Source organism: Homalodisca vitripennis, unplaced genomic scaffold (assembly GCF_021130785.1).
Source record: "Homalodisca vitripennis isolate AUS2020 unplaced genomic scaffold, UT_GWSS_2.1 ScUCBcl_4238;HRSCAF=10300, whole genome shotgun sequence".
NCBI lineage: Eukaryota > Metazoa > Arthropoda > Insecta > Hemiptera > Cicadellidae > Homalodisca > Homalodisca vitripennis.
In genome coordinates this window covers 81,455-96,957 of record NW_025780403.1, presented here as the reverse complement: position 1 = coordinate 96,957, position 15,503 = coordinate 81,455, and the positions used below count along the sequence as shown (strand labels likewise).

At 34.9% G+C, this 15,503-nt stretch overlaps 1 protein-coding gene across 1 annotated transcript in view; it reads left to right on the top strand.

Moving 5' to 3' along the window:
* Positions 1-346: 346 nt before the first annotated feature.
* Positions 347-15,503, top strand: part of LOC124372892 (pre-piRNA 3'-exonuclease trimmer-like) — a 46,605-nt gene continuing 31,448 nt past the window's right edge. Inside the window, exons 1-4 of the mRNA XM_046831303.1 lie at positions 347-419; positions 10,288-10,436; positions 12,639-12,873; positions 13,379-13,666. Of these exons, the coding sequence (XP_046687259.1) occupies positions 13,454-13,666 (213 nt within the window). The 5' untranslated portion in view covers positions 347-419; positions 10,288-10,436; positions 12,639-12,873; positions 13,379-13,453. The remainder of the gene's footprint in view (positions 420-10,287; positions 10,437-12,638; positions 12,874-13,378; positions 13,667-15,503) is intronic.

Genomic DNA, 15,503 nt, shown 5'->3' with positions numbered 1-15,503 from the left:
TACTGAGAGATGTGGATTTCTTTTGACACCGCGGAACTTTCACCCTAATAGTTGTGAATTATAGAAATATTCTCATCCTACCCCTATGATATGGATCCTCGCTTGAGGAGATGTTGAGTTAATTTCGACATCTCATATAACTCAACAATTCGACCTATAAGACTGCAATGATTTTCTGCACTATGGGAATTTACAAGTGGTGTTTGTGTCATACTCATAGTCATAACTCTACAGTCAACACCGTGCAGGCATTGTGACAACCGACAATTGTTCGGGTTTATTCGGCTAAATCCAAATCCTACCCCACTAAATATTTGAGGTGATAGACACAGTATACTGTGATTTTGTTTTTGTTTACTTCCAATTTTCGAATCGAATCATTTACATGCGTCGGGCTGTGGGAGTGTGTTGAGCTAGAGGTTAGTTGTATATTTATTACTTATTTAAAAAATTAACATTTACAAAAATTATATATAAAATTAGTATTAGTGAACTAGATGATTTTGTTATTTCTGTTTGTCACTCTGTTTGAATTGCTGCCGAAATATTTATCTTAATCTATTACGTTTACCTGTTGCTTTCTCATCGGAGTTTAGATATTGTATTTGAAATTGACATACAGTACTTGTAAAATAAGTTTATGTTTTATCATTGCAATACATTTCTTGGTCTAAGGTCTGTTTAGAAATATTAGATAAATATTTATAATCTATTCTTGACAGAAACAGATGTAGGCCTTAAGACTCCTAGCCAGCCCATAAGTTGAGTTATTGAAGAAAATAAAAGCAAAACCAGTATTTTATGAAAAAGACACAGATTCAAAGCAAAACACTACCCAGTGTTTGGTAACCAATACCCAGTGTTTACAATATTACCAGTGTTTGATAGTCTCCAAAATCGCATTTGTAAAGGAACTTTACTTGTTAACAACCATGACAGGTTGTTAATTATTACTTTTATTTATGCCAAGTACCTTCCCGCTTGTAAAAGATGCTCCAAGAAAAAAGATACCTAATCCATATAATTGAAAACCTGTGCAGGGTCTGAAAGCACATCGCACAAGTTAATTTGGGTAGGGTACGATAAGTGGACCCGGTTTTTTAAACCAAAATTGGCAAACGATACTGATTAATTATTTTGAACAATTAACTTTAATAATCTACAGGTATATCAACAGCTGTAAACACTATCAATTAATAATACTCGTAATGTAATATTTCAATTTTATATAAGTAACATTTGATTATTAAAAATGGCAGTCAATTTTAGAAAACCACACGACATTGCTTTGAAACATGATAAGACATGTTTTTTGTGACTTCAACATGTTGGACTCGTACCGAAAAACCCATTAAGTAAAAATTTGTGGGAAAGACACAACTGTAACTGTGAGAGGAGCAAATATGGTCGTCTTCAGTTTCCCTAATTTTGTTTATAATAATTTGTTTGATCACTGTAAATATTAAGAGTAGGGTACAATAAGCGGACCTGGATTTTTTATAAAAGAATGTAATCATCGATACCTAATATTCGCATCACAAATCCTAGACTATCAATCGATATAAAAGTATCTATAGTCTTCAATAACAATCATATGTTTTAAATTAAAACATAAATTTAATATTTACAGTGATCAAACAAATTATTATAACCTAAATTAGGAAAACCATATTTGCTCCTCTCACAGTAAATGTTACAGTTGCTTCTTTCCCACAAATTTCACATAATGGGTTTTTTCGGTAAAAGTCCATGTAAAACATGTTTTATCATCTTTCAAAGCAATGCCGTGTAGTTTGTTTTAATTGACTGCCATTTTTAATAATCAAATGTTACTTATATAAAATTGAAATATTAACCTACGTGTATTATTTGAAAGTGTTTTACGGCTGTTGGTATAGATTATTTTAAGTTAATTGTTCAAAATAATTAATCAGTATCAATTGATTATATCGATGGTTATGACTAAATAATATTGTTTGCCAATTTCGATATAAAAAACCGGGTCCGCTTACCGTACCCTACGCAATATTAAATTCATAATTTAATTTAAAACATTTATGATTGTTATTGAGGACTATAGATACTTTTATATCGGTAAACGGACTGTAGGTCCACGTCATAAAACTGCCGGAAGCATTTCTTACCTACTTCTTAAGGGGTGGACAGTAGGTCCACGGTCCCGGCCTGGGACCCACTGTCCGACTCACGGGTTTCTTTTGACGAGGGGTTGATAAGGGATCGTCGTACTCACACTGCAGCACTTGAATGGATGTTTCGAGATCTAAACTCTATATCTGCTAAATAATTTTCAGTACACTACATAAGACAGCTGCAAAAAGAATGAAACGAAATTATATACATAAAATAAAGTCAGGTTAGTTACGCCATTTCTAACTTAAGAATGTCTGTAACGATTATAGTGTCTACTGGTATATACAGTATTATACAAACGATGGTCCAATATAAGGAATAACTAATACAAACTTACTGTAGATGTTTATGATTCATTAGGACAATGCCAACCAAATTAATCATATAGTAATATAATGCTATATGGAATTCGTTAAGATATAATCCATATTAGTAATCCACTTCATATGTGATAGCTTGAGTAAACTGTTGTTAATATTTGCTGCTTTAGCAGTACGCTGTGCGAATGTAGTGGAAGCATCACTGAACAAAATAAAGAATAAGTGCAGGTAGAAAACTAATGAACGGCCAGGTCAGTTTTGAAAAGTAGGACAGTTAGTCCACGGGTGTCGGCGTGGACTAACTGTCCTACCCTGCAGAAAAGTGACGTAAGCCACCCTCATCAAACTAGGCGTGGACCTACAGTCCTACAATCTTTTATATCGTACCCTACCCCGTTATTTTCTTTAAGATATTTGCTGTTCTGAGAAAACCAACTTCTTATGAAATCTTCTGTTACTGAACCCTCTAACAGAGCTCAACTTCTCTGGTTTTCTTTCAGAGATTTCAGGATACCTTAAAAGGTACACACAAAGCCATTTAATCCCTCGGAACCCATTGGAGAATTTATCTTGTAAGTGAAGATCTTTAGTGATCTGTTACAAAGAAGTGAGAAGGTCCTATTTGTTGACAGGAAATCCTAGAGCAGCTAAACCTTTTATCCAATAAGAAAGCATTTCCTCAGCTTCAGTCCCAAGAAGAGACTGTGGTCCTATTTCCCTATCTAGTGGTGTTTTACCAGATACCGTGTATGATAAAGTTGAGTGTGGGGTTTTAAAGCGCTTGCTGGTAGAATTGATGCTTTCACCCTTTTTAACAGCATCCAATCTAAGTAGGAGGTCTTCGTGTTTGTAGACAAATTTTGGTTTAGTTCTTGGCGGCATCAGGGAAAAATAAAATTTTTTCAGGTTCGTGTTATTAGGCCTAGTAACATTGTTAACTACAATTAATTAAAATTTTAACTTCTACATAAAATATTTAATTTTTAAAAGCTTCAAAAACTAATTATCAAACATTAGAAATTGTGTAATCTAGTGTTTGATAGTTATAATCAAACACTGGGTTCGAACACAATTTTACAATCCAGTGATTGATTTAGTTCCCTATTTTTTGAGGTTAAGGTTAGATAATTGTGTTTTACGCAATAGAAGAGAATTTAATGTACATTCTCTCTGTATATATCATATAACATTTAATTAATTAGCAATTAAAAAAAATATATATTTAAAATACTTAACTCTTAGCCTTCTTGTTAAGCAAAGCTCTCGATGCTGATAACAACTTACTCTAACAACTACCAAAATAGCTTCCCTCCAAATACAGAATTAATCAGCTGGATAGGTTAAACATTAATTGGCCTTCTTTCAAACCTCAAACATATAATTAAATAATATATGGGCTTAGCAGAAGCCAAACTAAGTTTTGGCCTATCAAAAACTGGTATGCTATCAAACACTGGGTGATTTTTTTTTTTTACTACCCAGTGAAATTAAACTTGTATTGGTAAAAAATTATCATTGAAAACAACAAAATATTGTTGACGTTCAGACTCTGAGGGTTAGCCTATTTCCCATGGTAAAATGTTTTTGAACTTTTGCAAGTGTGTACCTAGGTTTAATGTACTAAATAAGTAAAATAAATTTTAGTCTCCCAATTCCCTCCATTCTTGGGGAGAGGGAACTATGACATCTCTTTTTTGAAGCTGATCAATTTTGTCCAAATTTATTCTAAAACATATGTTTCAATCTTTATTTTATAGAAAACCGACTGAAAATTTTTATCCCCTCCAACTAACTTTGAGGAGACTATAAATTCCTGCCGAATGACATAACAAATGGTAGGTGGTATGTTTCGAGGTACTTTGGTATTATCCGAAGGCAGTGGCGTAGCGAAGGGGGGGGTCCAGGGGGTCCGGACCCCCCCGAAATTTTAAGACATTAAAAAATAAAGCATGGAGCAGGAGAAAAAAGGACAGTTATCATTACTCTTGTCTACAAACATTAAATTGATTGATTTCACTGATTGAAGTGACCGTTGTTAAACATATAATTGTCCTTTCGTTTAAATCATAAAGTATCAAACGATACTTTTGGGCTCGGCCTTTCGGATAGTGTAGTGTAATCACGGTATTTCTATAGGGTGCGGTCACGTGACGTCGCAAAGTCACCTGAACCGTAACACGACGAACAGTTTAAATTAGCGACCACTTCGTTCAAATTCGTCGTGGGGACGTAAAGTGACTGCTTAGAATTAAGTTAAGACGTTGATTTTAGGTGTCATTAAACTGTAATTGATTGAGGATCGCGCTGCTGTGATGGCGGACGATGTCCTCATAGAGGAAACTGATTCCACCAAGTTCCTCGGAATGTACCTTAATCGAAGTCTGACTTGAGACAATCACATTGAAAGTACCTGCTCAAAGGTTTCTTCAGGCATTTATGCTCTACGGAACCTTTCAAAATTTTGCTCCCGGGATGTACTAAAAATGGCCTACTTCGGCCTTGTACACCCCCATCTAATGTACGAGTTGAGGCTATGGGGCAGCTGTTCTAAATACAAATTTGAGCGAATATTTAGAAGTCAAAAGAAAGCTGTCCGCATCATTTCAAAATTGAAATCCCGAAATTCATGCAGAGATGCCTTTAGGGAGCTTGGATTGCTAACTTTGCCCTGTCTCTACATCCTCGATGTCGCCCTGTACTGCCGATTTAAGTGCGAGTTCGTCCGGGGCAGGGACGTCTATCAATACGGGACAAGATGCAGGGGCAACCTTCGGTTACATCCGCACAGAACAGCCGCATTCAAACGTTTGCCATCCGAGGTTGGTGTTAAGCTGATCAACAAGCTCTCTGATGAAATAAAAAATTTGAATGAACCAACAAAATTTTAAAGCTCGATTGAGACACTTTTTGGTGTCGAGGGTGTTTTATTCAGTGGAAGAGTTTATGATGAGCCGCTGGGATGAAATTTAAAGTAATTCGATCATCCTCTTTCTGGTGGTAAAATTTCGAAGATTTAAAAACGTATGGCTGTAAGTATGTATCAGTCTTAGGAATGAGTGTGGACTGTGTATGAACGGGTATGAATGGGGGCAATTTAAAATAGATATACATATTTCTAAATAATTTAATTTGACGATTGTATGCAATTTTTATTATTGTTGACACAATAAAAGTATTATTATAATCATATTATTATTACCTCCGGTCGGAATATACCGAGGAAAAAGCTCTACTGATTCAGATTTTGACGATTTTGGAATTCACAGGTTGAAGGGCCCCATACACCTGCGAGTCTGGCTCGCGAGTCTGGCTCGCGAGCCTGGCTCGCCGAGCCTAGCTCGCGAGCCGGACCCGCTGATTATTCACCTTACACCTACGTATTTTGCTCGCCCAGTTGCAAACATGAGTTTTTCGAAGAAGGTTGCATCTGCGGTCATAGTGTTAGATGAGCTAGGTGTATTAAGAAGAAACGGAAGAAAAGGGTAATGTGGTCAAAGAAATGGTTACTAAATAGAAAGAGAATTAGTCACATGAATTTATTGAATTTTGTTAGGAATGATAGTCGCCAAGACTATCAGAACTATTTAAGGATGTCAGCTGAAAGTTTTAACATGTTATTGGACAAGGTTAAACCGCTTATAACAAAGAAGACACTATACTGCGAAACGCTATATTACCAGAGGAAACGCCTCACTGCTACTCTCCGTTTTCGTACGTAATAAATGCTATCGGAAAATTTCGATACTCTTCAATAAATGTTGTTAAAAAATCAGGGCTCATAAATAACTTGGAGTCAGCCATGTTAACTCAAAACAAACAAAACACCTTACCCTTGGCGGAACGAGTGGTGCGTAACGTTTGGCCTACAGTAGTGAAAACTTTTGGCCTACAGAGTCCGATCCGTAATGCGCCATACACTGGCGAACTGATACTCGAGCCGAGCCGAGCCGAGCCGCACGGCAAGCAGTAGCGGATCCGGCTCGGCTCGCCTGAATTTGACTCGGCTCGGCTCTTTATTGTCCATACACTGACGGATTTGGTCCATTTCTAGGCGAGTCGAGCCAGGCTCGCGAGCCAGACTCGCAGGTGTATGGGGCCAGTCGTTGAGATAAAAGTGGTACTTAGAATTATGTTAGAACATTGATTTTAGGTATAAATTGAACGCCGATTAATATCTATATAATTATCAAAGAAAAATTGGAAAACGCTTCCGGTTAGATAATACACCGGAAAACTCTACTGATAAGAAGTTCCGACTACTTTGGATTTCACTGACTGAGGTATTATTTAATTTTCCTTAGTATATTCCGATCGGAAGTGATTATTTTTGTTTTTTTTTTCTCGATAATTATATATTTATTAGTCGGCGTTGAATTAATCTCTAAATTCAATGTCCTAACATAATTATAAGTACTACTTTTACCTCAACCACTCAACCAGTGAAATCCAAAATCGTCAAAACGAATTAGTAGAGAGTTTTTCTTCGGTATTTACCGACCGGAAGTGTTTTTTTTTCTCGATAATTATATAGGTAGTCGAGTACAGTTTAATGATAACAAAAAATCGTCGTCCTAACTCAATAAAAAATACCACGTTTACCTCAATAACCGAAGTCCGAAGTAGTTGAAGTTCTAATCATTAGAGTTTTTCAGGTGTATTTTATTTCCGACCGAAAGTGATTTTTCCTATATTTATATACTTGTCTACAATGTAATGATACAAAACATCGTCATTATAACTCATTCATAAATACCCTAATCAGTGAAATCCAAAGTGGCCGAACTTTTAATCAGTAGAGTTTTTCCAGTGCATTTTCCGACCGTTAGTTTGATCTGTACCCGAGCAAAGCTCGAACATCGCCCTTCTTTTCTAAAGGGTTTTCGGCCGTCAGTGGCCCAATGTCCCCGAAGGGGTATTTCATTTTCTCCACAGAATATAGTTGAGTCAATTATACGCTTGAGTGAAGCTCTGTTGTGTTTCTTTTTCTTTCTTATCCAGTGAATCCAACATCACTTTGGTGCCTTCTACTCGGCCAGAATCGAACTTCGTAAAGTTTCTGTAGGAATACAAGAAAATCTGTGGTACTAGAGTTGCTATGAGAATTTAATTTGCCTATTACATATTTCCACTTTCTATAAGGCGTAGTTACTAAAGCTCCATGTTTTTGGTAATTTCCTTTTACCAGTGAATTCATTGGCAAATAACACACAAAACGTCCCCCGGATCCCCCGGTTTCGGACCCCCTCCGAACGAAATTTCTGGCTACGCTACTGTCCGAAGGCCACTATTTTTGGAACAGTTTTTCTTTGGGAACCTAAAAAACTACATTATTAGATAGAACAGACTTTATTTGAATAACTGTGAGAGTCACATGTCATTATGGCGATCTGTTCTTGTTTCCTTCCTTCCCGAAAGGAAGCAATGTGTCAGCGAGAAGGAGGCCACTGTCCCTACTAAGTCCAATGAAATATCTTAATTGCTGTAAAACAAAATACATTGCATTAGCATTCGTCACATTTTCTAACTAAACATACTTTTTTTGCATTTCTCAATAAAATGGTGGTGTTTACATTCTTTCCGATATCTGGAAGGTTATTGAAAAAATTTATACAGTTGTAAAGGTTAAAGTTTTTGAAAAAGGCAGATTTATGGGGCGGTATGTTTAACTTGTGATGGTTTCTAGTTTTCCCAGTTGTCAAAGGCAAACATTTTTGAACATTTTTTTCATTTTTAATTAAAAATTTTTGGGCCAGGATATATATTGAAGAGAAGGTGGTCATTTTCAACTGTACAAGCAATGGAACACAGGGTTCTTTTTACCTATTCCTGCCATCATCCTGATGACAGTTTTTTATTGAAGAGTCAGGAGGGTCTTCGTGTGTGCTCTCAGACCTCCAAATCATGACTACATAGGAAAGGTGGAAAGTTTGGGTTCAGGAAAGGTAAATCAACTACAGTCGCTGTTGTGAATCTGGTTGACTTGGTTGTCAAAGGATTAAAAATATTGAAATATTACCCTATGGTGCGTTTCTCGATTTAAGTATTCGACTGTGTTGACCTCAAAACTGTGCTTGTAAAAACTGGAATCACATGGTATCCAAGCACGTGGTTTAGAGCATTTTTAAGCAACAGAACTCAAGTTGTCCAAATCTAAAATCAGAAATCCATTTGAGGTAAGGGGTTCCCCAGGGATCAATTCTGTTTCTCATATGTCAGAGACATTGGATCATCACTACTGCATGGAAAAGTCATACAGTATGCTGATGACATGACTCTCTGTTTTAGTGGAAAATCAAAATCTCTTTTCGAAGAACTAACTTAGGGTGAAATCAAGTTGCGGCCTAAAGACTCAGAATGTGGCCTTGCTGTTACGATGTCAGATTCAATTCTTGAAAAAGTCTGCAGCACTATTCCTTGGAATACACCTAGATTGAGGGTTGATATGGAATGACTACATTGACCATGTTGCGCCAAATTATCCTCAACAATTTATGTTTTGAGGTGTTTGCCAATATTGCTCAACTTAGGTTCTGATGATGTAGTATGGTGTCCAGTTCACTTTATCTATGGAGTGGTATTGTGGTGTGCCTATGCAAACAACCAGTAGGTGAGAGTGTTCAAATTGCAGAAACGAGCGTTTTGAATAATCGCTCATTTGAATTTCAGAGTCATGTAGAGAAACCTTAAAAAAAGCCTCTACAATATCGAAACAACTCTAATATGTGTGTCTAAATTTTCCATGATAAATGGCCAAGATATTCACACTCATATATGAGACCAGAGGCAGGGGAAAACTACCGAACTGATAGACACAGAACAGTGGTTAACGAACATCTGCCCTCATATGCAGGTGGTCACTTCACCAACAAGCTGACCAATTGGATAAAGAATGCCCGCAGCACCCAAGATGATCAAAACTCTTTTGAAACGCTTATCACAAGCATTTTATAATTTTTGGCATTTTGATTGGAAGATGGCCCAATCAAGGGATCGACTTTGGCACTGTAGGTAGAAAATTGGCAAATGGATGAAAGAAGTATGAATGTTGAATTGTATGTTTAAGTGTGATCCTGTTGTGGTAATAATGTACAAAATGTTAGTTCTAACCTTTTATAACGACGTTTGCTATACATGTAAATCATACCCCCAAAAACAAGTCAGAGGGATGAATATTTTTGGTAGGGTTTCTAGAAAATAGATATTGAAACATATGTTTTTAAAAACAAATTTGGTAAATTTCAGACCACTAAAAATGGGGGGGAATAGAAGTCATAGAACCCTCCTGAAGAAGGTGTAAGTTTACTTCACAGCCTTTGGGTGTAGTAAACACAGGCTTTAAATTACCTCTTCCTTGCTTACGTTATTGTATATGTTTATTTTTATGGGAGCAGCACAAGTGCTTGTACCCTCTCACTTCCTATAAAAAATGTTATGAGGAATAAGTGCATAGATTTTGTTAATAATTATTAGACTGTTATAAATGTGTGACTTTAGTAAGTAAATAACAACTGGTGTTTTGGGGTTTATAAGGTTACTATACTTACAAGACTTAAGGAATGAGGAAGGTTAGAAAAATAATATTTTGGAGCTAAATGAGTATAATTCAACACTAATAAATCATTGCTAGACCTATTATAATTGAAATTAAAGATAATATCAGTAGAATTAAAGTAAATTTCACTTAAAATAATTCTGTTTTAACGATATTAGAGTGTACTGTTTTATTATTGAAAACCAAACACCCCTTTCTATGTAGCCTACAAGGTAAGTATTCTCTAAACCTTTACCACTCCTACATTGATAAAACTGTTTTCAGGGAATTGCTGTACAAAAATGTGTGAAGTAGTCAAATCCAACTTTCAAGAGCTGTACCCTAAAATTGAGAAGTCTCTGAAGAAAAGTGCTTTTATTGCCATTGACTCTGAATTCAGCGGTTTTGGTCTCCCATTCCAAGTTGAAGAACAGGTAAGAGCTTGACCACTTCTGGTTTCACTTCGCTATCTTGTCCTGTATTTTGTTCAATGTTAAAATATAAAGTGAATTTAGGAACATGAAAATCATTTGTTGGTTGTCTTTTCTCACACCCTATTTGTCCTACAACTAAAGGAGATGAAAGTCATAACAGAAGAGGCAAAACATGTTCCTGCTATAAAATTATATCTGTAAATATATTATATTTAAGTAACATTACTTGTTGCGAAAACAAATTAACAAAAAGAATTTTAAAGTATATTATAATTCAATATTATTGACAACTCCTCGTCAGTAAGTTAGTTAATGTTTAACCACATAGATAATGTTTAACCCTTTAAATGGCATATTGGTAGTTGTTTTAAAATGTTTCATCAATGGTTAGTGACTACTAGCATTTTTGCATCTTCTTAATTCAAAATTTATATAATGGAAATAACATTTATATATATGTATATATATATATATATATATATATATATATATATATATACTAACTAAATATATATATATATATATATAAGTTATCGAATGATGATGCTTAGTAGTTAAGTTACTTTAAAAATATATAAAGCTGCAATACAAACGTTGTTTGATGCTTTTGCTCACCCCGTTTTCGAGGATTTGTAATAATGGAAATATTTCCGAGGCACAGAAAAGTTCCTATGGAAATAACAATAGCTCATCACTGTTTCCAGAACTACTTTCTCAACAAAAACATTTGTTTTAAAACATCTGAAATCCTTCCTTCTCATATAACATTTTTGTGAACGTTGTTTATACCGTTCTTGTAAGTATCGGTTCTTTTTCAGAGTAAAAACCACTAGTCCTGTAGTATAACTTGTCAATATTATTTTCTTTTTCTTCATTTATGGTTTGAATGTATCAGTATTTTATATGTAAAATTGAAATCGGTGAACATTTGTATGGTTCCATAGAGAAAAAGGGTTTTGCATTATTTTTACTTTCTTCTATGGTTCTTCAGTCAGCTGGCAGCTGTTTCAAATATCACAATCTGTTGCAAAACTCTTTTCATGTATTGTTGGGAAGTTTTGGAATGGATTTCAGTCAATTATTTGTTGAATATTAGTTTACAAGACATAGACTATTTACACAAAATAAATAGTATAACAACCACCCCAACACAGAAATATGGTTGAAATGTAGGCTACATAAATACTGGTGTTTATAAATACATAATTTAACTCGCATACAACCTGTATATTTCTGAAATCAGCATATATTTTTGATTACAGTAATATATATTGTAGTAAAATTTTTAATCAAGTATGAAACTTAATTCAGTGGGGGTGAAAATTTGTAAATTATGTTTGTATAGTAAATAAAATGTAAATTTTTAGTTCAAACACTGCAAATTTGCTAATGGGCCCAGAATCCTGTGAAATACCCCTTGTCAGAAGAGTGAATTTTTAAAAATACATACCTGTCAAATATTTCCCGGTATATAAAACATTTGAATTAGATTTGTTTCTTAGTCTAAATATCAACTACAAGTTACATATAAAATCAAATTTGGAGGTAAAGTTTTGTTCTACATAATTTTACTTAGTTTTCAAAGCATTCTAATATTACAATCATACAATAAAGGTAAATACAAAATAAATTGTCCTTGTCCCTTTAAAGTTATAATAGTAGAATGTTTTATATTTGGAGCATTGGGTGTGGTTGAAATAAGTTTTATAAAAATATGTAACCTATATCACCATACCGCCTCAGTTTGTAGCTATGTCAAGAGTTGAAGCCTGATTTTTAACCTCCATTAGACCAGAATAGTTAAATCTCTTGAGATTGCCAGACTATCAAAGTTTTACTATATATTTAAAGGTTATGAAGATAAAACATTTCATAAAGAAAATATAATTTGAGAGACCTGGAAAACTAGTGGCCACATGAGATTTTACATTGCTGGATAATAAACATTTTTTGGTGATTATAGGAATGTTCAAGAATGTTAAGGATAAAGTATAAGAAAACTCAATTTAAGAAAAAATACAGAATTAAATTAACTCCAATTTATTATTTAAAGAGAAAAAGGATAAAGTCTGTGCCTCTGAATAAAATTAATTTTAAATGACAGTTACTCTCGTAAGCATAACAATAACAGTGTGAGATCATTGATTATTATTTACTAATGCTGGTTATTTTTGTAAATATGGTCTTGATTTTCTGTTCTAGTCTATTTGATACAAGTGCAGATCGTTATTTGAAGCTTAAGTGTAGCATCGAACAGTTCACTATCTTCCAGTTTGGACTTGCCATATTCCATTATAGCAGAGATGAGAATAAGTACACAGCGGACGTCTACAGTTTCTATACTTTTCCTTGCTCATTCGGCCCAGTCGACAACCGCTTCTTATGTCAGGCCACATCTTGGGAGTTTCTGCAGGCACACAACTTCAATTTCAACAAGGTAGGCACAAGTGTACAACTGATATCTACAGTTTCTACACTTTTCCTTGCTCATTCGACCCTGTTGACAACCGGTTTCTTGTGTCAAGCCATGTCTTGGGAGTTTCTGCAGGCACAGAACTTCAATCTCAACAAGGTAAACACAAGTGTACAATCAATCTTTACAGCCTGTATACAATTCCCTAGCACGCTTAAGTTAAGTTTCAGGAGCATTTAAGTTTTCATTCTGAGCAACTTGAGGAAGAAATGTTTAGGTATGTTATATAACTATCTGACAGCACCAACTGAAATAATGAAAGTAATAAGCTTGTAGTAAAAATGTAAGAATTTAGCGAAAAGGCTAGCAAATATTCTAATACCTGAAATTAAAAAGAGATATTACACAACCTCTTGTATCATGTATGTGATGTCCACCTTAGTAGAATGATTTGGAATGAGCACTTACATTAAAACATAGACTCGAGTGGCGAAAAAAACATTTTAAGTCTGAACCAATGGTCACACAGGTGGCGTATGAAGGAGTCCCCTTCCTGAGCGAGGTCCAGGAGAACGAGATCCGGAAGCAGCTGGGTGCTGGGACTATGTTCAGCAATGTGGAGCGCTCCTTGTCTTACCGGGATGAGGATCTGCTGCAGGCAGAATGTTCGCGGGTTGCGCAGTGGCTGCCGCTTGCAGCACTCGGAGATACAATGGACATTGTTGTTAATGACACACAATACTCCCTCATCTACTTCCTACACAAGGAACTCAGGACCAGGTTCAAGGACGTCTGGACCTTCCCACATCGTGACAAGGTTAGTTCATCCTTATGAGTAATACTGTGTCGAATTTTTACCAGTTTTTGTGCATTCTATAGATTGTCATGTATGTATGTTAAACTTCTTTGTTCGTATTTTTATAGCTTCTGACATTTCAAATGGCTGACTTACATGTAAAATTAATTTTATTGTAAATTTTTTCTAACTTATTACTTGAACAATAATTTACACTCCACTAGCTGCTGTGTATTAACACATTCGAGTCTACGCTCGAGCCAGACGCGAGCGCCATTGTTTAAACCCCCGGCCAGCGCTCGAGCGTGACTCGAGCACAGCTTTGCCGATTGATATACAGAGTTGCTCGAGTGATATTCGAGTGCCGTCTGCTGCATTAGAAAGCCAGCTTTAATGGTTAGTTCAGAAAAATTCCGCTAGGCGTTACTACGTCATACCTGCTTGAGGCTTTTGTTTATCCACTGACGTGGCCTGGCGCGTCGTCAGTCTGTCTACAACAATAATCATTTTTTTAGCATTTGAAATTTTTTTTGGCAATTAAAATAATTATTTTTAAATATGTATACAGTAAATGCCTTTAAAAAAATTGAAATTACTTGTTTTATTTATTCAAAAGTTAGTTTTCAAGTAACACAAGACATGCGGGAGTTTTTATTTTTCTTAAAAAAATGTAAGTTTTGAAATTTTTTAACAAATTAATTAGATTTTATAGGAATACAGTTTTACATATCATTTTAAAGAGGAAAGATAGAACTTTCAAGAAAATATAATATCTTATACATAATATTTAACAGTTTTCTAAAAAAAAAATCTGAAAACCAATTATTTTATGCAGACCGGGTTATAAACACAGCAAATAGCTAGCCAGACTCCAATGTGTTAATACTAGTAGTTTTAACGGTATGGTACATTTGAAAGGAGTAGCCTATGTCGTCTGTCCGATGCATCCCTTCTCCCATACCATCAAATACTGACACAATCATCAGCGACATTGTTAGATGCGTTACCAATAGAAAGCTTTCAATTCATCATACTCAGTCCAATAGCTTTGTGGGATTAATCTTCTGTGTAGCCAAGCCCCATCTAATTTCGATGCCATTGTTTTAAATACCAAATTCCAAAAACATTTTTTTCTGATTCCAATACAAAAATTGTATTTTTTACTCTGATTTCTGTGTTATTTGTTACTATAAAATAATAATATAGCGTGTTAATAAATATTTTACCACATTTTTATTAGGAACAAAATAATACCAAAAAAATTCAATTCCAATACCAAAATTTGGTCTTGAATCTTGATTTTGAATTGGATACAGATACCTGCAGGCTTTTTGCCATTTTTAACCATAAACCAAGGACTTGGTATGCTAAGTGGTTTTGTTTTGTGACCATTAAAGCAAATCTGGTTATTATAGGAGCGGCTATGAAATGTCAAACCACCCTTAGCTGAGATAATACCTTTTTAAATCATCCCATTCATAGTTTTAAACCCAGTCTACATGATTAGGAACATAATCGGATACAGCCAACATAAGAATTAGGTTTGTATAGGTACACAAAATACACAACCAGACCAGTAATTATGTAGTTCTGACTCCAAGTTAAGTAGTAAATGTCCTAGTATTGCTTTTGTATGGCTATTAATTAATAACCCTTTCTGAGAATCTATTAATATTGGAAGGTAACAAGACTACATTGGGCATCACTCATTCTATGTACCAATTAATTGTTTCATTTCACCCATGAGTTTTGAGACCTTGAGGTATAAATAAATAATATTGCAAATATATAGGTATCAAATTGCATATTATTGGAAGACAGAGAGATAGACTTAGAACTGGTTACCCCAAGATCAGTA